The sequence below is a fragment of the Emys orbicularis genome, chromosome 16 (genome assembly GCF_028017835.1).
Source record: "Emys orbicularis isolate rEmyOrb1 chromosome 16, rEmyOrb1.hap1, whole genome shotgun sequence".
Lineage (NCBI taxonomy): Eukaryota > Metazoa > Chordata > Testudines > Emydidae > Emys > Emys orbicularis.
Window position 1 is genome coordinate 27,604,333 of NC_088698.1, and position 22,861 is coordinate 27,627,193.

Genomic DNA, 22,861 nt, shown 5'->3' on the forward strand with positions numbered 1-22,861 from the left:
AACAGCACCTCCAGAAGTGCTACCCAGCAACAGGATAATACGGCCAGAGCAAAGATTAGCGAGGAAGCTACTCTGACAAAAGACAAATGGGAATAGAGCAAGAGGTGGTTTAGAGACAGAATAATGCTGAGCTGTAAACTAAATGACCTTCCTCAGACTGCACTCTTATCTTGGTTGTCTTCTTGAACTGCAAGCTCCTACCGGGTATTGCAAATGAAGAACATGCAGCAAAAAACAGCAACTCCTTGAAATAAGTTGCGCCCCCAATATTCACCGCTTTGTAAATATCTGACTTTATTACATTTGTTGCAGCATTCACTGTACAGCTCTACAATTAAAGATTTATGCAATACATTGTTTAAGGGAGAATGCGTGTTTAATTTTTCAATAATCTGTTGTAAGACTACCTGTACACTACAGGAGCTTTGCAACACCTTTAGCCAGACTCTTTTGATTAAATCTCAGGGGTAGTAAAGTAGAAACTACATCTAGACCATACTGTACAAGAGAGCACGGAGGTATATAAAGTATCTTAGAGGTCAACAAGGGTTGGTTAAAACTAGCATTTTTTGCACTGGAACTTCCTCAGGGACGGATTTCCCTCGCCCTAGACAGACAGTCTTTTATTGGGGCTGGCGGACAAGTCCATGCTGTTGTAACAGCTTGTTGAGCCTTTCGATTTCTTGCTCCTGTTGGAAATAAAATCTTATTAATGTAGCTCTCATCCTCAAACACTTTCCAAGCTATAACCATAGAGCTCTTCTCCCATTGCTGAAAAGGGAGCCATCCCTGCAGGGAAACAGCGCAGCTCTTCAACAAGGCATTGCTAAATCAAATATGTGCTTACCCTACATAATAGAAGTGGTAGAGGGAATTGGAAATATCATGACCCTTGTTTGAATGGGCCCTTTTGTTTATAGGACACCCCAAAGTGCTCTCGTACCAACTGCATAGGAGCTGGGTAGATTTCATGGCCAACGTGCAACATTCCAAATCATATTGCTGGGACAAAACAGAGCCCAGAGCATCACGCTGGCCATTGGTCTCCTAGATAGCTAGTTGCTGGGAAAGGACTGTAGTCCAGCTCATGCAGCTGTTTACATTTTTATGACCCTTCTTACCTTCTCTGTGCAGCTGTATTCCAGTTGTTCGACTTTTGTAGTAAGTTGCAGATTTGCTTGCTTCAGCTTCGACACCTGTTGTTCAGAGCGTGTCTTTACTGATAAAATTATTCCTAGGAAACAATGCAGGGAGGATTAGCTTTATGATGTAAAACAGCAGACAGTAGGAAGTTAATAGCATCTGTGGTTTGTGCTCAAGTCTTTTGTTTTATATCCATGTAGCCTCTCAAACTCTGCTTCTGCCTCCTCTTCTGCCCCCAAGTCATGCTTTTCGTAATACGGTTCTCAAATTAGCCCCACAGGGACTTCAAACACCAACAGCTTGCTGAGAAGTGGCACTCGGCCACTAATGACCAGGTCCCGGTCATTCAAATCTCTACTTTGAATTTAGTCCTTCAGCAGAACTCAAGGGGATGTGTGGTTGAGTAACAATTTGTTCCTTCCATTTTAAACACAGGTTTTCCATTGTTATGGCCTTGGCCTTAACCTAACCTAGCATAAAGCGCAACTGAGGAGAGCAAGTACTCTTTTGGAACCCACTAAAACAGGAAGATAAAACACTGACCATCCAGTCTAGATCCACAGGCTGGGGTGCTGCCTTGACCAGGGTTTCACTTGTTCTTTAAAGCTTTTAACTTCTCTTTAAATGCCTCTGGAAGAAGGACATTCCATTTCCCTTCAGGATACAAGTGTCTTTCCTTTACTAAAGCCATTGCATATAATTCCTCCCCCATAGCTGAGGCAAGAATTATCTTACCACCCTTTTCTTTACAAAGAACTGCATCACCAAATTCTTCCTAGCCGCTAGAGCCTCCTGTTGGGTGACAGTGCAATGTAATCAAAAAGCTGGCATCCTATGCTTTGTATACCTGCTGCTACATGCTGTAGTACTGGAGCCGGTTCTGCATACTTCACGGCCCTGATTTTCAAGTTCTTGCCTCTCTAAAGGAGAATGGAAACATCTACACGGCTTTTGTGCATAGATTCCACCTCCTCCCAGGGCATGTGTGCGCATCTGATGACTGCAACCACCTGGCCTGAACACAACCTGAAAGCTATGGAATCCTGATAAAGCCAGAATCTGTCCCCACCCTGTCTAAACTTGTTCCTTCCAGCAATTCAGGAAATGTGAGCGACCTGGCTTCATTTATTTGTACAACAGACTCCTGTTATGAACATTAGGGAGATCTGGATCAAAGGGAAGGGAAAGCAAAACCCCAAAGATAAGAACTCCCCTTCCTTGTAAATATTTGAGACAGGACTAAAACGTTTAGCTTCAACTAAGATTACATCTTAAGACTGATAGCAGTGACTTACATATGCATCATTAGAGACTCACTCTAGGCCACTGTTAGTCTCCAACCTTCACTCCAGATTAAGGTCAGCGTCTGTTTCTACCCCCAAAGTTCATTTATTCTCCCTTTTTCCTAGAGGTGACCATTTTGTATTTAAATCTGTGCAAGCCACACGTTATGGACACAAATATCTTCGCTTTGTCCTAAATAAATGGTGATTCACAACTGTGTCAACTAATGGGCAGTTGTGTAAAGTGAATTTGTAGGCGCTGTGTACAGGGGCTACAGTACAGGTGTAGGTCTGAGGTTTTAGCCTTGAATGGGGGAAGATCAGGACTTCACATATTTAATGCCAAAATAGGTTCTTTGTGATGCAGGAAGGAAATGGTTCCAGCTACTGGGTATGTGTCTTTTTTATATGTACTGTTTTGTTACAGTAGCAGCAAGGTCTGGAAGGGGAGGGAGGAGGAGAAATATCACTGCCAGCCTTTTAATTTTTTCTTTGCTGATCTCAAGGAAAAATGTAAACAATTCTAAATCCTTTTTTGTGAGTGACATATTTAGGGCAGGTAGGCTTGTACATATTTTCATAGTACTGCACAATTAAACCAGAATCAACTGGAAAAAGATCCCAAGTAGCACAAGGGCTGTTATCCAGATCACCACCAGCAGCAATCTGGAAAAGTGACAGTGACAAGAGGAAGTGCTGAAGTGGCAAAATGCATATTTTACTAGTGAACTGGAATCCCAGAAGGACAGAGACTACACTATTCCCCCCTGACATGTTATTAAGACACTCACATAATACAAAAACAAAGCATATGTTATCCCTCTTCAAGAGTGAGTAATCTAAGAATGTTTTAAGAGTAGTGTGCTGGATACATGGGTATTATTTGGTTAGGGCATCTGGGTTCTGCCACAAATCGGGTCCCTACTGCATATGAGCTGTGCTACCACAACAAACAGATGATCCCTGCCCCAAAGAGCTTACAAACTAACTCAGGCTAAACTCCTGCAACAAAATCTGCATGGGCAAAACACCTGTGTCCACATGGCACTTAATGCAAGATCAGGACACAGGTTAGCAAATGTGCCTCTTGCATACGTCTTTGGAACCCTTCGCCCCCCTGCCCACACACACACACACTTGGTTCAGCAAGTAAAATAGCCAGCGAATTCCCTGAAACTAACTATCTGACAAACTTACCATTTATAATTCTGGCCACTCGCCACAGTCGGAGTAGGATCAATAGTCCAGCCGCTTGAAATTCATGTTCCCGAAACAGAAGGACGACATCGATGATAAACGAAACCACCACCACTATTCCATCCAGGACTTCAAACTTGTGGTGAAAGAATTCCAGGCGATAGACAAATATTTTAAACCCAACTTCCACCAAAAAGAGGGTTACAATAGAAAGGCTCAGGTAGTGAAATACCTGGGAAAAGACAATGCCAGGTAGTAAGTAGAAGCCATACAGCTATTAATATTAGCAAATTAGTCTGATGCATGTCCTTCATTATATTAGAAGTACTCCTGCACCTTTGGTTGAACAGCGAATAGGCAAAGTGATTAAATGTGTGTAACAAAAGGATCTTGCTGAACAGAAGAGAAGCCACCAAACATTTGCATAGTATCTCTGGATGGTCTAAGGCCTTACCTAAACTAGGATGTCAGGGGTGTTGTCAGCACATTAGCTAACATGTTTTAAAAGTCTAGTGTAGACAAGGCCTTTAACACATACTAAATGAGGTCCCTCCTAGAGTTTACTTCAACCAGCTAACATGGGTTAAAACTACAACTGCCTTGTCTTCACTAGGATTGTAACACTGCTTATTTTAACACCAATTAAAAATACATTTTTTTTCCTAGTGAAAAAGCAAGTCCTAAGAGAACAACAGTGGATAACTAAGAGCTTGTCTACACTTAAAACACAACTGCGCTAATGTAGCACTTCCGTGAGACTCTGTCTATACAGATAGGAAGGGTTCGTCTGTTGGTGTAGGTAATCCACCTCCCCGAGAGGCAGTAGGTAGGTTGACAGCAGAATTCTTCCATTGACGTCTACACGAGGACTTAAGTCGGCTTAACAACACCGGTTGGAGTGTGGATTTTTCACATCCCTGATCAACATAGTTAAACCAACCTAATTTTCTAGCATAGACCAAGCCTAAGTGTCATCTTCGTTCGTCTGCAGACAAAGAGCTACAAGGCCTGTGCTGTGTGGAGCAGTCCCAAGAGCAAAGTCTTGTCAGTTTTCACTGCCGCCTTTCAGAACTCTATGGGCAGTCATAAAGCAGACAGGGATCACAGTAATTTCACTCTGCAACTCGGGAAAGCTTTGAGTACCTGTAGAGACAAATGCTATAGAGCAAGACCCAGACCAGAGAGTGGGGAAGGGTAGATTAGTCCGGTCTCAATTGCAGAAGCCAGGGTGCCATCCTTAGGCCCTGCATGGGATCTCCATCTTTTGTAGCCTCCAACTACTACCACTTTGATAGATCTGAGGTTCCCCAATCCCAGTGGCTGCTGGAAGGAAGAATTCTGTGTGTCTGCCTCCCTATCTTGCTATCTGGCTTTGAACTGCCGTGGAGGAGAGAGACTGGTTCACTCAGAGATTTGTCTGCATTTTACCTTTGGTGCTATTTCATGTTTGTCTGGGTGGATGATTTTCAAGTCCAGAAGCAATTCAGCGAGCACCAACAAAGCATCCAAAATGACCAAGCAAACAATCAATATCTGTGAGGAGAGGAAAACAACAGCAGGATAATAAATACTCTCTTTTGTTTAATGTTTGCACTATTTAGGGCAATTGACAAACAAATTCATGCTAAAATTATCCAGCCTGCATATGTACAATCTTACCAGGACATTCAGCCTGAAAACTAGCAGAGCTGTGAAAGCTGCCCTGGATGGCTGATTGGCTTGATTGTATTTAGATTAGTTTCCATTTGTGCCTATCTAAGACCCTAGGTGCCCTCATCACTAACGCAGACAGTTGCTGCAGCGAAAGGAACACTTACCAGTCTCAATGCTGTAATTCCTTACTCATGGAAGCAGTCTCATTAATATCATGTGGATTACTCGCTTTAGTAAGGGTTGCAGGATCTGGCCCTTGATTTTCCAGTTTAGATGACTGCCCGCAATAAGTAGTTTATAACTAAATGTGCAAAGTCCTGTTTAAACGTATGAAATTGCTTCATTTACATGTGACCTCGTTTAGTACTGAAAATAAGCAGAAGTCCCTCCAGGTCAACCAAAGATTTCTCCTTACTCAGCAATGGGAGTTCATTAGGAAATCCCTCCTCACATAGGAACTCAGGGTGAATTCCCACTCAGCCTCCACCTCACAGAAAGATCAGCATTAGGAGAGCTTTCCATTGCTCAGCATCTCAGGAAATGCTGTGACTCACTTCAAACTGAGTCGTGGATTTGAGAAAGAATGTACTAGTTCAGGTTTCAGAGTAGCAGCCGTGTTAGTCTGTATCCGCAAAAAGAACAGGAGTACTTGTGGCACCTTAGAGACTAACAAATTTATTAGAGCATAAGCTTTCGTGGGCTACAGCATCCGAAGAAGTGGGTTCTAGCCCACGAAAGCTTATGCTCTAATAAATTTGTTAGTCTCTAAGGTGCCACAAGTACTCCTGTTCTTTTTGTACTAGTTCAGCAGATTCTACATATCACACAGTACTAGTTCAGCAGATTCTTTGCTGATTTTCACATAGGAGATTATGGGTCTTTTAAAGAGTTCTTATCTGCCCATGCCCCCTTCAATGTTAGAATTTATTATTTCTTTTACATCTATTCTAATTCCATGAATTTGTAATGCAATTGTTTCAACAGGCCTACTTGGGTGAGTCAGGGTTTTTCTTGGCTGCTTGTAACCCTACCTGAAATTTGTGGGAGCTGAAGAGCTTTTTCATCATGTCCTGGAAGGAACGAGGTCTGACTGAGGAATTCATGTTAATCGTTGAATCTTCCGGCTTCTGCCCACCTTCCTCCTCCACCTGCTCTTCCTCCCATTTCTTGTAGTCATTGCCCCACTGCGCGGGGTCGTCTCCCACAACAGTGAAGTGTTTCAGATACAGCGACATGGCTCTTGGTTAAGCGAACATTACTCTGCAGAAACACACTATGGGAATACACAGTCAGAACGTTAGTTCAGCAATGTAAACCACTGCCCTGAAACATCCCAGGAATCTGAATTCCTCCCAAAACACAGCTCAGCAATGCTTTGAAATGGGAAAGCAACAACAGCCTTTTGAATACTTGCAAGTGTATCTACTTACAACTCAGGTTTCAGAACCACACTGACCCCATTCAGATCTCTGGGTGTGAGGCTCAACTCAATGGAAACTTATATCTGTTTCCTGCTTGATCTCTTCCAATATCAAATCTTGACAGATTCTTAACCACACCACGAAGATAAGCTGGTTAACACACAGGTCTGCTTTCCCATCTAACAGATGCTTTACTACAGGTATCACATATATTGTATCTAGGTTTCCAAATTTGTCCTAGTGCTCCACGAGGCATTAGGGATACTCTCCAAATAAGTTCTCCCACAAGGGTAGTTCACAAGAGTGTCGTGTTATTTTTAGAAGATAGCAAGTAGTTTGTAGACTGGCATGAAATTGACCTTGTTGATCAAAAATTGCTTAGAGACATTGTCACTTGCTTTGCTTAACAACCTGCATGTTGTCATAGGGTTGAGGGAAATCAAATATTTTCGCATGCAGACAGATAAGCAGGACAAATAGTGCAAGAAAAAGTAGTCACTTTAAATGCTTTATTTACATCTGTCTCCAAGCAGCACAGTTTTTAGCGGAAACAGGTCTCATGTCTATTTAGGCTTTTGCCATGGAACCAAACGGTTATTTAACCAAGGCTTTACGCACGTTTTCAGGAACAGATGTATCCTTCAGGCCTCAGTGTATTTCAGTAACTTAAGTTTCTGTCTCTCACTTCTGGGGTACATTTTTCCTGATTGCTCTGTCTGGGGTCTCTGTGCTTTACTGCTTCTAGTGCCGTCTTCTTTCTCCATGCCCTTCACAGGCAAGGATGATTCTCTGGTATCCCCCACAGCACTGACAGTGCCCCAGGACATATTCTCTTTCAGCTCCCAGGGGTTCTGTTAACTGACCTGGACCTGGCTGCTTTACCAGGTGGTGACAGGTTACATTCCACTAAGGTCTGCGGTAAAGGTGGGTCCACACCCACAACAAACAGAGATGCAATAATGATTATTTTAACTGTAATCTCAGTTAAGTGCTTCTCCATGTTGCACCAACAGAACCAGCCCTAAGGCATTGGGTGCAGAGAAGGATATAGCAGGAAGGGAAGGAGTGGATGGATGCCCCCTATTGCAACAGTGACCTTTGATACAAAACATACTGGGGAAAGGAAAACGCACAAATTGGTCACCAGAACCTTTCTTCCTTGTTCTCCTGAAAAGACCCAGACAAGCAGGTTCCGGGTTAAACCCACCACCTGGTAAAGCAGCCAGGTCCAGGTCAGTTAACAGAACCCCTGGGAGCTGAAAGAGAATATGTCCTGGGGCACTCTCAGTGCTGTGGGGGATACCAGAGAATCATCCTTGCCTGTGAAGAATTTGGCAGCCAGAGGGCTACTCTACAGTGCTCTGCTCTCTTTAAGGGATGAGGGGGATCAGGAATCTGCACAGGAAAGAGAGCCTGAGTTAGCAGACCCACTGCAGGATCTAGGCCATAGGAAGGAAGGAAGGGGTTAAATTAACTCCCTTTCTGAATCATTGCAAAGATCCTCTCTGCCGCCCCTGCAGGAACTTGAGAATGAAGTCCAGGCACTCAGGCTCTGATCTTACAAGTAACTGTTTGGCAAATACCCCGGCTAGCACTGAGCGCTGCTGACACCGTTTGCAGGATCGGAGCGTTGCTGCCTTCTGGGGTGGCACAGCAGCTTTCACAGGTTATGGGGAAATCATCTCAAGATTTTAGCAGCTGATTTGACAGTCAGCCTGGATGGTTCCATTCTGCAGCTACCCACATGCCTCACTGATACCGCACCCCCCCCCGCCCCTCCATCACCATGGCCGGGGTACCACACCCCCCCTGCCCCTCCACTACCACGGCCGGGGTACCGCACACACACCCCGCCCCTCCACCACCACGGCCGGGGTACCGTACCCCCCCCCCCAGCCCCTCCACCACCACGGCTAGAGTACCGCACCCCCCCAGCCCCTCCATCACCACGGCCGGGGTACCGCACACCCCCAGCCCCTCCACCACCACGGCCCGGGTGCCGCCCCCCCCCCAGCCCCTCCACCACCACGGGCCGAGTACCGCACCCCCCCCCCCCAGCCCCTCCACCACCACGGCCCGGGTACCGTACCCCTCCCCCGCCCCTCCATCACCACCACGGCCGGGGTACCGCACCCTCCCCAGCCCCTCCACCACCACAGCCGGGGTACCGCACCCCCCCAGCCCCTCCACCACCACGGCCAGGGTACCGTACACCCCCCCGCCCCTCCATCACCATGGCTAGGGTACTGTACACCCCCCTGCCCCTGCACCACCCTTGATATAACACTATAGGTAACATGGGATTTAGGGAAGTTTTTAGAGCCAGGAAGTCCTTTCCCCTGAAGAGGGCAAGGTACCTGGCCCAGCTAATCTGTTTATACTACTTGTCTGAGAATTGTTCCTTGTGTGTTGCCAAACAGCAGGGAGACTAACTAGATACTTCAAAATGTCTAAAAACAAATAATAAAATGACAGAGGTGAAACACCACCACTTATCCCACAACCTAGTGGTGAAAAATAAAAGGCCCAATTGACCTGCTCATCCATCAAACGGCTGCATTTCCATTAGGCACCAAGTTACTATGACCAACAATGGAAAATTAGTAAAACATGTAACACAGGGAAGTTAGATGACCTTTATGTAGGATTTCCAATAAGTATTGTTTATCATTAATTTATGCCTACGAGGAGATTGGCTCTTAGAAGTTAAACTTGATTAGGGTTCTCTAATATTACCGCGCATTGAATGGGTACGGACATCATTCCATTTGTGACAAATGTCGCTATCCTCAGAGTTGAGCAATAACGAGGGTTTGTTTTTAAGAAGCTGGGCTAGGAAAGGTAAAAATTAGAATGTACATGACCCTCAGAGAACATACAAGGATAGAAACAATTAGATCTCTTTGGAGCAGGGACTGTCATTTACCGGATGAAGTGACTGTGACAGAGGGAGAGACTGAGACAGAGAAACACTTTCTACTTCAATGTCCCAAATATGGGGAAGTGCCAGAAAAATATTTCATCAAACGATCAGGAACAATAAGAGACGTCTCTTCAAAAAGTGACACGGAAGAGCTGTGAGAAAGGAGAGATGGCATCACACGCTGTTGCAATCGGCCACCTGATCAGACCAGACAGCAATGACTAATGGCCACAAGGGATCAAACCCCAACACAGTGTGTAGCCGGGGTGGGTTGTACCCACCTGTGACAGATGGCTGAGGGCGGTCTTGTCATTTCCCTATGCTTTGGCAATGCTTACGTAATGGGTCATGCCAAAGAGTCTCACTGAATTTAATTGAAAATTGTGCTTGTGCAGCACCTACCACAATGGACTCTACCTGGTTGAGGCCTCTGACCAGAACATGCTTGTTGAACGGTAACAGTGGATCAGAAACAGAAGTGCAGGAAGATCTAACCATGGCTGTCAAACTTTTCTCAACAAAATCTAAAGCAAAGAGTTGCACACGGCTCATGTTTTTTTTCAAGTCTCCTGGTTTACATGATTATCTACGACAGGGATGGGCAAACTTTTTGGCCCAAGGGCCACATCTGGGTATGGAAATTGTATAGGGGGGCCATGAATGCTCAGGAAATTGGGGGTTGGAGTGCAGGAAGGGGTGAGGGCTCCACTGGGGGTGCAGGCTCAGGGGGTGGGGCCAGAAATGAGGAGTTCAGGGTGCAGGAGGGGGCTCTGGGCTGGGGCAAGGGGGTTGGTGTGTGTGTGGGGGGGGTGAAGGCTCTGGCTGGAGGTGATAGCTCTGGGGTGGGGCTGGGGATGAGGGGTTGTGGGTGCAGGAGGGTGCTCTGGGCTGGAACCGAGGGGTTTGGAGGGTGGGAGGGGGATCAGGGTTGGGGCAGAGGGTTGGAGTGCAGGAGGGGGTCAGAGGTGCAGGCTCCGGGCAGCGCTTACCTCAAGCAGCTCCCAGAAGCCGCGGCATGTTCCCCCTCTGGCTCCTACGCGGAGGCGCGGCCAGGTGGCTCTGCATGATGCCCTGTCCACAGGCACCGTCCCAACAGCTCCCATTGGTTGCGGTTCCCAGCCAATAGGAGCTTGGGGCGGGGGCAGCGTACAGAGCCCCTTGGCTGCCCCTACACGTAGGAGCCGGAGGGGGGACATGCCACTATTTCCAGGAGCCACACAGAGCAGGGCAAGCCCTGGACCCCACTACCCAGGGGGAGCTCAAGAGCCGGATTAAAACATCTGGAGGGCCGGATGTGGCCCCCAGGCTGTAGTTTGCCCACCCCTGATCTATGAGGATGCGGACTTGGGGGAAAAAACAAAACAAAACATGAGCAGCACAATCTATCCTAAAATAAATGGGGGAGTGGAGAGCTTCTATGATTCCAGCAACACAGGCAGACTTAGTGCTGGGAATGAAGAACTGCCATACTGGGACAGACCAGTGGTCCAGTTAGCCCAGTGCCAGAGCTTCCATGGGGGGTGAACAGAACAGGGCAATTTTGGAGAGATCCACCTGTCTTCCCCTCCTGGCTTCTGGCAGTCAGACGCTTAGGGACGCCCTGAGCATGGGGTCACATCCCTGACCATCTTGGCTAATACCCATTGATGGACCTCTCTTGTACTTTTTGAACCCAATTATACTTTTGGCCTTCACACCATCCTGTGGCAGTAAGTTCCACAGGTTAATTGTGCATTGTGTGAAACTGTCACTATGATGATATCTTATTTTCACCAGGGCTAAGGCCTCCATATTGTACTGAGCAAACTTCAGAGTTACGGCTTCAGGGATAATCCTGCTTCCTCAAGAATCCTTCAAAAGGTGAAAAGCTATAGGAGAAAGTTCAAGGTAAACACCAGAGTTTCTGTAGCTGCGGGAAGGGAAGACTAAAACTAAATCAGGTTAAGGATCTAATCCAGAAGCCACTGAAGTCAAAGGGAGTCTTTCTATTGCCTTCAGTGGACTTTGGAACAGGCCCTAAACTGGGCTAGAATACCGGCTAGATGTGATGGGATAAGATGGGGGTGCTGCATCTGGTGTTACTTTGTCAACTTTGCTGCTACAGAACATCTTCTGCCCTGCCTTGCAATAGAACCTGTAGCCTCTGACTCCCCTTTGGCTGGGAATAAATAGCTCAGTGAATTGCAGTTGAAATCATGTCTTGGAGGACTTTACCCTTCTCAGGGGCTCTCCCTAGCACCTCTCAAGGGCAGCTACAAAGACAGCCTGTGGCTCCAAAAGGCAGGAAAACAAATTTCCCTGACTTTATTATTTGTTGTCTTTTGTTCCATCTCTTTAGCTGATCTTGCATCTTACCAAATGGGCTGAGATCTGCACCAATAAACAAAAGAAAAATCTTTTATTCCCAGTACTAAAATAAGAAGAACAAGATTCCTCTTACAGAAGTCAGAATTCTCCTAGTCAAACATTTACCATTTCAGCTTCAGACGTTCACAAGAAGATAGCTCCTAAAATATGGCAGTGGTGTGGTCAGTTTTGCAGTCCCTGGGATCACTGGAGATTTCAGATTAAAATGCAAGATGCTGCAGTTCAGTGTTTGTTTTTTGGTCAGGGGGTTATACAGCCTGGAGTGGGTCGGGGTGTCACTGTTTTATTAAAACAATGAGGAATCTGGTGGCACCTTAAAGACTAACAGATATATATGGGCATAAGCTTTGGTGGGTAAAAACCCCACTTCTTCAGATGCCTGGAGAGCTCTGGGCTTTTTTACCCACGAAAGCTTATGCCCAAATAAATCTGTTAGTCTTTAAGGTGCCACCGGACTCCTCGTTGTTTTTGTGGATACAGACTAACACGGCTACCACTCTGATACTGTTTTATTAGTCTCCACTAATCTATGTTAGATACTTATCTGGTTGCCACTGTGAAGAGCTCAGATAGGATTTATTTTCCTAGTACCTCTGTGAGGTACAGCAGTGCTATTACCCCATTTCACACATGGGGAACTGAGCCAAAGAGGCACTATGGGATTAGTCCAAGATCACACAGGGAGTCTATGGCAGGGCAGGAACAGAACAAAAGCCTCCCAAGTCCCAGTCTACTGCCGTATCTACTGGACCATTTCCACCCCTATCGCTAAATGCACATCCTTAGCTTCACTTTCATCAATAGAAGTCCAATTAGAAATCTGCCTCGTTGGTTGCTTATTCTGTACTTCCTGGACTCAATTACTCTACATGGGCCTGAACCCAGTGGAGTCAGTGGGGGTGTCTTTCCATTGACTTCAGTGAACCCCATATGAATCAGATAGGTCCACATGGAAAGATCACATCCTGGTCTAAACTTCTCCAGAAACACAGGACATTTGGTTTAGAGTCACGCTGGTCCAAACTTCCCCAAAGGCCTGGGGTGACTGGTTCAGCCTCACTTCTTATATAGACACGCTCAGATGTTACATGACATTAAGAGAAGTTCGATATTTACACCCAACTGCCAAATTAGGAAGTCTTGAAGAAATGAAAGTAATGCTATGCCAAAAACAGCCCCATAAAGCCACAGTAACAAAACAAATGCAAAATGTCGTCAGGTGACATATTAAAAAAAAAAATCAAGTCTCAAATTGTTACAATAAATACACTGCAAACTATGAAATAGTCTTCAAACATGCACTAAATCCAGCATGAATCACTGGCAGTGATGTAAAATAAACAGGAGATCCAAGTCTAGTTTACCCACTAACTAGTAAAATTGCTCAATAGTTAGCAATAACCTCTTCCTGTCCACCATCCCTCTCAGGCTTGTCACCCCTCCCCCCCATACACACTTATTTGTACACTGATCACAACTCAGGATTGATTAAAATGGACTGAAAGAATAACATGCTTGAAAGTTTGTGAGAGGTTCTTCCAAAGAGGCTGCTGCCAGCCCCTGCATGAAGATCAAGCATTAAATATTAGATTACACTGCACATTACAGCAGTCTCCCCGTCAGCTTTTTACCATCTGCACCTGGCTAGGAGGAGGTGACTTTTCCTTTAGGATAAGGGCACATGGCCATGGTCACCCATGCTTTTTGTCACCTCAAGATTAGACTATTGCAACGTGATTGACGTGGAGCTGCACCTTCAAACCATTTGGGGTTGTGCCTCCCAGCCTGGGCAGACAGAGTCACGCTGGCACTGCTTGAGCTGGTGTGCTAAAACGAGCAGTATGGATGCTACGAGCAGAGCTAGCACCAGTCTGTCTACCCGGGTTGGGAGGCCCATTCCCAGCCGCTGCATAGACGTACCCTTGGAGAGTGAAGCTGATGCAAAAGGCAGCAGCTTGCTTGCTGCGAGGGGCTTCTCACGGGAGCAAATGACACCAGGGTTCCGGGATGTGCACTGGCTGCCTGCTGATTATGACCTTTAAAGCCCTAAACGGCCTGGGACCAGCCTTCCCACTCCATAGGGTGACCAGATGTCCCGATTTTATAGGGACAGTCCCGATTTTTGGGTCTTTTTCTTATATAGACTCCTATTACCCCTCACCCCCGTCCTGATTTTTCACATTTGCTGTCTGGTCACCCTACCGCTCCATGCCATACTTGCACTCAAACTGGCTCCCTTTTGTTACACAAGAGAAGGGGTGACTGGGAAGGCCTCCAAGACTCTGGAACTTGCTTGCTTCCTTCCTTGGTTCAAAATAACCTAGATTTGGCCACTGACCAGGCCCAGTGCAGAAGGCCAGTTTGGGGCGATCGCTGGAGAAAGTGCAGGGGGTGCTTCCTAGACGATGAAGGGGACTGGTGGCTGGCTGAGTGCCTATGGAACTTATTTTAATGCTTCTATTTAATTATATTTACAATTAGCTACATACGGGCACCTGGAGCCGTGGATGGGCATCGTTATTTTAAATCTACATATAAATCAATGAAAATAAGGAGCAGGGGCATAACTTGGCGGCTTTTGTTTAGTCCATTGTAGATGGCCTAGGAAGAGCTTGTCTCTCAGCAGGCTGTCTAGATACAGATGGCATCAGAGCCTCTGCCGCTTGGAGACACTTTCCGTCCCCAGGGGGCGCTATGCAGCGGTTGGTGTGTGGTGCAGAGACCAGAGGCTATGGGGATGGGCTCCCTGAACAGCCATCACAAGGACAGACTTCACATGCTCCCCCCTCTGTTAGCCCAGGAACTCCGAAGGCACCAGGAGGTAGCGCACAAGGGGAGGCTGTTTGCCCCAAGCACAGACCCAGAGCGGAGGCTGGGCCAGTGCCCCCCAGCCAGGCAGCCTGTCCAGCGCCTCCCCTGCCGGTGATCTGCCCCGTCCCCGTCCCGCCGGTGCCCCCGGAGGGGCTGGTCTGTTGGACTCATTAAGTCTCTCGGCTCCTGGCTCAGCCCCGGCGCCCGCCCGCCCAGAGACCCGCGTTCCCCGCCGGGCAGAGCCCGCCGCCCCACGCCCCGGCCGGAGGGCTGAGCCCCGCTGCGGGACACGGGGCATCTCGCCCGCCCGGAGCAGCAGAGTCAGGGGCCGCCCAGAGCCCGCCCGCGGAGCGCCAGGAAAAGCCAGTCCCCCGCCAGGCAGAGCGGTACCGTGTCTCCGGGCTGCCCGCGTCCGCCAGCCGCTGCCCCCCCGGCCGAGCTCCGGAACGAGCTGAGCTGAGCTCTCCCCCGCCCCGGGGCTGGCACTGGCAGTAACCCTGCGCCGGATGCGTGGCCTCCCTCCACCCCTTCCCCCTCATTGGTGCAAGCCAGAGAGTGGAGAAAAAAACAAAGTTTGAGGGGTGGACTCGGTTTCCCGTTATCCGGTTCCTGGAAGGTGGATTCTTCCTGCAAACTTTCCCTCGGCCCCTGGCATCCTCCAGCCCGCCCCCGTCCACGCCTCTCCCCACGTGGCGCAGGCCAGGCGAAGAAAACCTGGCGTCTCGTTCCCCCGGGGAAAGGTGCGCCCGAAACTCAGCCACTGGCCCTGGCCCCGGCCCGAGTTCCTATTGCTCGGGAAACATCAAACCCCGCCGGCTGCGGTGGATTCTGCCTTCCCCAGCCAGGGGGGAAACTTTCCTGAGAGTTCGTGCAGCGTCTGTGGGGGTTACCATGTTCTCAGCCGGCCACTAACAACAGCTCGGGGTATTTGAACGTGCCGATCCCCTTATTACCCCCCACTGCTGCTGTTTGCTTACATCGTCTGCGCTTCACCCTGCTGCAGGACAGTGACCATAATCTGGTCTGTTCCACTCCACTGCCTGCTTCTCCGGCCCTGTTTGGGCTGCAGACGTCTCAGGGGAAGGCAATCCTGTTTTCATTTAGATACAAACACAATTTATAGTTTTGTGATTTATTTTAATGGCTTTTAATCTCTCCCTGACAATTTCCCCTTAATTCTTGGTCACTGATCAGGACTGTGCCCAGTGCGGGAGGAAAAGCTATCTCCAGTTTTTGTGCCCTACCCTTCACCGTAGCTGCAAATAAATACATAGGAGTATTTGCAGTATTCCCTAAACTCAGCATGGGAAAGCCCTGGATTGATGTGGTAAGTGTGATCACTAATAGCAGCTACTGTATCTGTTACCTCGGACTCCCATCCCCTTTCTTATTTAAATACTTGTAGAGCTCCCTGGCTGAACAATGGCTACTCAAGGTAACTATAAACTATAGTTTAGAAATTGATGAATGCTAGTGAGTTCAAGCTTGTAAATAAATAAGCCACAAAGGATCCTCAAGTTTCCCCTCTTGGGATAGAATGAGCGACCGAACAACACGTGATAATGTTGGTCAGGTCACTTAATGCAGTGGTTCTCAACCAGGGGTAGGTACGCAGAGGTCTTCCAGGGGGTACATCAACTCATCTAGATATTTGCCTAGTTTTACAACAGGCTACATCAAAAGCTCTAGCAAAGTCAGTACAAACTAAAATGTTATACAATGACTTATTTATACTGCCCTATATACTATACACTGAAAGGTAAGTACAATATTTATATTCCAATTGATTTATTTTATAATTATATGGTAAACATTAGAAAGTCAGCAGTTTTTCAGAAATAATGTGCTGTGACCCTTTTGCACTTTTATCTCTGAATTTTGTAAGCAAGTAGTTTTTAAGTGAGGTGTAACTTGAGGGTGTGCAAGACAAATCCGACTCCTGAAAGAGGTTCAGTAATCTAGAAAGGTTGAGAGCCACTGACTTAGTGCACTACTGGAAGGCACTCAGAAAAGGGGATGAGCCAAATATAGAAGCTACAATCTCTGTCACCAGAGTTCCCTATAGTCTTGTCTACACTAGCATTTTAGATTCTACTGTGGAACAATGATCAAGTCTAGCTATATTGTTGGCTGAGACAAACAAGTATGTAGGAAGTCAGGAAGATGGAATAAAGAAAATGGAATTGTTTTGCATCAAAGATTTACATATGCAAATCCTAGTCAATCAGTAGTAATAATCACAACTCACCGCTTGCCTAACCAGTCTGAGAGGAGGGTTTTCTATATGCATTATGGAGGAGGCCAACTAACCTGGAGCGTAAGGGGGTAACTCCCAGCCAAAATCTGAAAAGCTCTTCCCACACTGAAGGGTCAGCATGGGAGACAGCACATAGATGTTTGTGGAAGAAGCAGGTGATCATATTGGCAGAGTTAAGGCAGAAGCTGCTCTCATGGTAATAGGATGGATAAGGAGAGTGGAGTTCTATTGTGAAAGTCTGTAACAGTTAAGAAAAGTTTGATTCCTTTAGCTTTCGTTCCACTGCTGAATAAATGTTAGCTCTTTCCTTCCCCAATGGTCTTTAAGTATCACACCATCTGTATCACTCCCCTCAATCCAACTTTTTTCTCATTTTTTATCACTGACATTTTTCATTTTCAGGCCTTACAGTTCCATAGCAAAAAATGTTTTACTACAAAAATCGCTTCACACTATATACCAGGAGTTCTCAAACTGGGGGTCGGGACCCCTCAGGGGGTCACGAGGTTATTACAGGGCGGGGTCGCGAGCTGTCAGCCTCCAGCCCAAAGCTCACTTTGCCTTCAGCATTTATAATGGTGTTAAATATATTAAAACATGTTTTTCATTTATAAGGGGGGGGGGCGCACTCAGAGGGTTGCTATGTGAAAGGGGTCACCAGTACAAAAGTTTGAGACCCACTGCTATATACTAAAAGGAGCCTAGCTAAGCAGACATGCATTTGGTGGAACAGTGTACCATGCAAACACACCTGTTTCTTTTAAGTGGTATTTATTGATTTGATAACAAGCTTTAACCTGTAAATGCCACTGACATTCAGACAAGGCATGACATTAAAGCATGAGTCTATGCAGAGATCAGAATTCAGCTGCAGACAATGTGTGCAGATTAATTCCGCAAAGTAGTCCAAGGTGTGGGGGTCAAAAGGATTACACAAGTGTAAACCTTATAAAATTAGGCCATGATTAACCCATCTCACTTTACAGACCCCATGCTTCATCAGAAGTCTTGAAGAATCCTCTTCTTAGATTGTTCCCCCCCCTCCTCTTTAAGCCAGGCTTGATTTTGGAATAGCAGCAGGTGAGCTCTGAAAGGTATTAAGGGAATGTGTCTACTGTTCTCCTTTGTTGGAATAAATCTGAAATAGTCTCACTGAAGGAAAATAAATCCCCCCTCATTTTGCTCTAGCTGTTCTCTAGTCCAGTGGTCTCCAAACTTTTTTGCCGCCCCAAGCCAAAAAAAAAAAAAAAGCGCTCTGACTCCCACCCGAACTGCCAAAGCGGCGCTGCTCTGGCAGCGCTCCTCATGCCGCGCACCCTGACGGATCCTCTTGCACACCCCCCTTTGGAGACCACTGCTCTTGTCAAATGAAATAAAATCTCCACAAAGTTAACTTCTAATGAAAAAGTCAAACTCACCCTCTCCTTGGAAATATTGTTCAACAAATGTTCAAACAGTGCCTGGTGCCAAAGAATTTTAATATTTAGTTTACAGTTTCAAAATGCTTCCTTTCAGTTCCAAAAACGCAGGCCTCTGCCCTCTTAAGATGAAGGAGACTCTGTTAGTTGTAACAGTTTTAGGACTTAATATTATTTCCAGGTGATGGGGTCAATCTATTATTCCATCCAACAGAAGGTAGGAGTGGTAGTACCTTGCCCCACAACCATCTACTTGCACAAAGAAAGCACTGAGGAGGTGTAGAAGAGACTAAGGCTGAAATTCTGGCCCCACTGAAATCAATGGGACAGGATTTCACCCTGGGAATTTCCCTCCATCTAGGCATTTTTACCCCACTTGTGTGCAGAAAGGAAGCTCTGTTGTTTTGGTGCTATTAACAGTAAAGTGCAGAGTGCCACACAATTATAAAGGAATCTCAGAAGTCGGAGATGAAAAAGACCGACTCCCTGTCAATTGTAGCTAACCAATTCCCCTTTCCTTTTTCCCTGCTATGAGAACACTGGGATAGCACTACAGTGATCTGAGCCAAAAGAGGTCTTTCTAATACAGGATAAATCTAGTCCAGGGTCAGCCAGGTATTCATGAATTAGAGTGGATTTATTTGACAAGGCCCTGGCACTTATTAGCACAGTTGTTGAGGTGATGAGCTTATCAGGGTGATTGCACACCCAAGGCTCCATTTTCAGAAGATGCAATAAATGAATAACTCCATGATCCATATGTCCATGAAAGAGCACGAAGTGTGAGTCTTCATAGAATATCAGGGTTGGAAGGGACCTCAGGAGGTCATCTAGTCCAACCCCCTGCTCAAAGCAGGACCAATCCCCAGACAGATTTTTGCCCCCGATCCCTAAATGGCCCCTTCAAGGATTGAACTCACAACCCTGGGTTTAGCAGGCCAATGTTCAAACAGGGCAGTGAGGCCATTTGTATCCTAGTCCTGGGGAGGAACACAGCCATCACACTTGTGATGAGAGATACCCAGTGAGGGTAAACAGCTAAAGGAGGCCATAAATAATTGAGCATGGAAGATGAAAAGCATAGCAACAAAACTGGAGCCTCTGAAGCACAACAGCCTAACAGTGAAGCTACCTTATCCTAAAGCCAATCAATCGTAAATGTTTTCCCAGTGTCTATACTGCCTGCGGTTTAAACTCCCACATGGAGTAAATGAAGTCTTTGATGCAACAGGGAATCTTCATCCAAACGCTTATTGTTAATACAAAAGTTCATTAACTGTACATTTTTTGCAAGACATTCCTCAGTTCCTCCCTCTTCTGGGGAAGTATGAGAACAAGTCTCCAGTATTAACTGGTTTTAAACCAAACTACCGGTATATAAATCCTTGCTTCCACATGTATCCCTTTTGCTGGCATTTTATTTTTTAATCCATTCACTGCATTGGGAGTCACTTTAGAAATGTTGCTAGAGTGGAAATTCATTGTTGGACTTTTATCATCACCTGACGAATTAGGGCTGTCAAGTGATTAAAAAAATTAATCATGATTAATCACGCGATTAAAAAAACTAACCGTGATTAATCACGCGATTAAAAAAACTAACCGTGATTAATCACGATTAAAAAAATTAATCTCGATTAATCGTGCTGCTAAACAATAGAAAACCATTTATTTAAATATTTTTGAATGTTTTCTACTTTTTCAAATATTTTGATTTCAATTACAACACAGAATACAAAGTGTACAGTGCTCACTTTATTTATTACAAATATTGCACTGTGAAAAACAAGAGATAGTATTTTTCAATTCACCTAATAAGAGTACTGTAGTGCAATCCCTTTATCATGAAAGTTGGACTTACAAATGTAAAATTATGTACAAAAAAATAACTGCATTCAAAAATAAAACAAAGTAAAATTTTAGAGCCTAGAAAGTCAACTCAGTCCTACTTCTTGTTCAGCCAATCGCTCAGACAAACAAATTTGTTTACCTTTGCAGGAGATTATGCTGCCCACTTCTTGTTTACAATGTCACCTGAAAGTGAGAACTGGCATTCGTATGGCACTGTTATAGTCGGCATTGCAAGATATTTACATGCCAGATGCGCTAAAGATTTGTGTGTTCCTTCATGCTTCAACCACCATTCCAGATTCCATGCTAATGACGGGTTCTGCTAGATAACAATCCAAAGCAGTGCGGACTGACGCATGTTCATTTTCATCATCTGAGTCAGATGCCACCAGCAGAAGGTTGATTTTCCTTTTTCGTGGTTCGAGTTCTGTAGTTTCCGCATCAGAGTGTTGAGCTTTTAAGACTTCTGAAAGCATGTGCCACACCTCGTCCCTCTCAGATTTTGGAAGGTATTTCAGATTCTTAAACCTTGATTCGAGTGCTGTACCTATCTTTAGAAATTTCACATTAGTATCATCTGCATTTCGTCAAATCTGCAGTGAAAGTGTTCTTAAAAATAAAAATGTGCTGAGTCATCACCTGAGACTGCTATACCATGAAATATATGGCAGAATGCGGGTAAAACAGCGGGAAACATACAATTCTCCCCAAAGGAGTTCAGTCATAAATTTAATTAACGCATTACTTTTTTAAAGAGCATCATCAGCATGGAAGCATGTTCTCTGGAATGGTGGCCGAAGCATGAAGGGGCACACGAACGTTTAGCACATCTGGCATGTAAATACCTTGCGATGATGGCTACAAAAGTGCCATGCAAATGCCTGTTCTCATTTCAGGTGACATTGTAAATAAGGCCTGGTCTACACAGGTTACAGGTTATGTCGAATTTAGCAGCGTTAACTCGAATTAACCCTGCACCCGTCCACACAACGAAGCTATTTATTTCGACAGAGATCTCTTTAAATCGATTTCTGTACTCCTCCCCGATGAGGGGAGTAGCGCTAAATTCGACATGGCCATGTCGAATTAGGGTAGGTGTGGATGGAATTCGACGCTAATAGCTCCGGGAGCTATCCCACAGTGCACCACTCTGTTGATGCTCTGGACAGCAGTCCGAGCTCGGATGCTCTGACCAGCCACACAGGAAAAGCCCCGGGAAAATTTGAATTCCTTTTCCTGTCTGGGCAGTTTGAATCTCATTTCCTGTTTGGACATCGTGGCGAGCTCAGCAGCACTGGCAACGATGCAGAGCTCTCCAGCAGAGGTGACCATGCAATCGCAGATTAGAAAGAGGGCCCCAGCATGGACTGAGCGGGAAGTCTTGGATCTGATCGCTGTGTGGGGCGATGAGTCCGTGCTTTCGGAGCTGCGATCGAAAAAATGGAATGCGAAGATCTATGAGAAGATCTCCAAAGCCATGATGGAGAGAGGATACAGCCGGGATGCAACGCAGTGCCGCGTGAAAATCAAAGAGCTGAGACAAGGGTACCAGAAGACCAAAGAGTCAAACGGACGCTCCGGATCCCAGCCCCAGACATGCCGTTTCTACGAGGCACTGCATTCCATTCTAGGTGCGGCCGCCACCACTACCCCACCACTGTCCGTGGACTCTGACGATGGGGTATTGTCGACGGCCGCTTCCTCGGAGATGTTCGCGGACGGGGAAGATGAGGAAGGAGATGAGGAGGACGAGGCAGTCGACAGCACTTTCAACGCTGATTTCCCCGACAGCCAGGATCTCTTCATCACCCTCACGGAGATCCCCTACCAACCCTCCCAAGGCGGTAACCCAGACCGTGAATCAGGGGAAACATCAGTAGGTAAGTGTTTTAAACATTTATTTTGAACAGAATAGGAATGGTATCTTAACAATGGGTTTTTCATGATTAGTTTGCCCCTAGGCGCTTTAGTTTCTAGTCCTTGCCAGTGCAGCTACTGGAAAATTCTGTCAATATGTCCGGGGATAGAGCAGAAATCCTCCTGGGACATCTCCACGAAGGTCTCCTGGAGGTATTGTGAAAGCCTTTGCATCAGGTTCCTGGGGAGAGCGGCCTTATTGCGTCCTCCATGGTAGGAAACTTTTCCATGCCAGGCTAGCAGCAAGTACTCCGGGATCATTGCCTCGCAAAGCATGGCGGCATACGGCCCTGGTGCTTGCTGGCATTCACGCAGCATGCGGTCTTTCTCTGTCTCCGAAATCCTCATCAGAGTGGTATCACTCATGGTGACCTGCTTTGAATTAGGGGAATGTTAGTATTGGGACTGATTGCCTGTTCCTTTACATAACTGTAACCGGCCGTTTACAGCCACGCGGTGGAGGCGTGACAGAGGCAGCATGCAGGGATCTTTCCCGGGGACAGCCGCGAGGGGGGTGGGACAGGGGCAGAGTTCATGCTGGCCGGATTGCCGGCAGCAGGAACTGGCCAACGCTAGGAGCATTGCTTGGAACGTGAAAGGAGGGCACTGCTATAAATTAA

General features: G+C 46.3%; 1 protein-coding gene across 1 annotated transcript; it reads right to left on the bottom strand.

The window, feature by feature from the left end:
- Positions 1-259: 259 nt before the first annotated feature.
- On the bottom strand, positions 260-15,207 carry HVCN1 (hydrogen voltage gated channel 1). Its single transcript, XM_065417886.1, has 6 exons — positions 15,189-15,207; positions 6,308-6,549; positions 5,052-5,156; positions 3,624-3,855; positions 1,122-1,234; positions 260-689 (listed from the first exon to the last, which is right to left on the bottom strand). The coding sequence occupies exons 2-6, from the start codon at positions 6,509-6,511 to the stop codon at positions 624-626; spliced, it is 720 nt and encodes a 239-aa protein (XP_065273958.1). The 5' UTR covers positions 6,512-6,549; positions 15,189-15,207; the 3' UTR covers positions 260-623.
- Between the last annotated feature and the right edge of the window lie 7,654 nt (positions 15,208-22,861).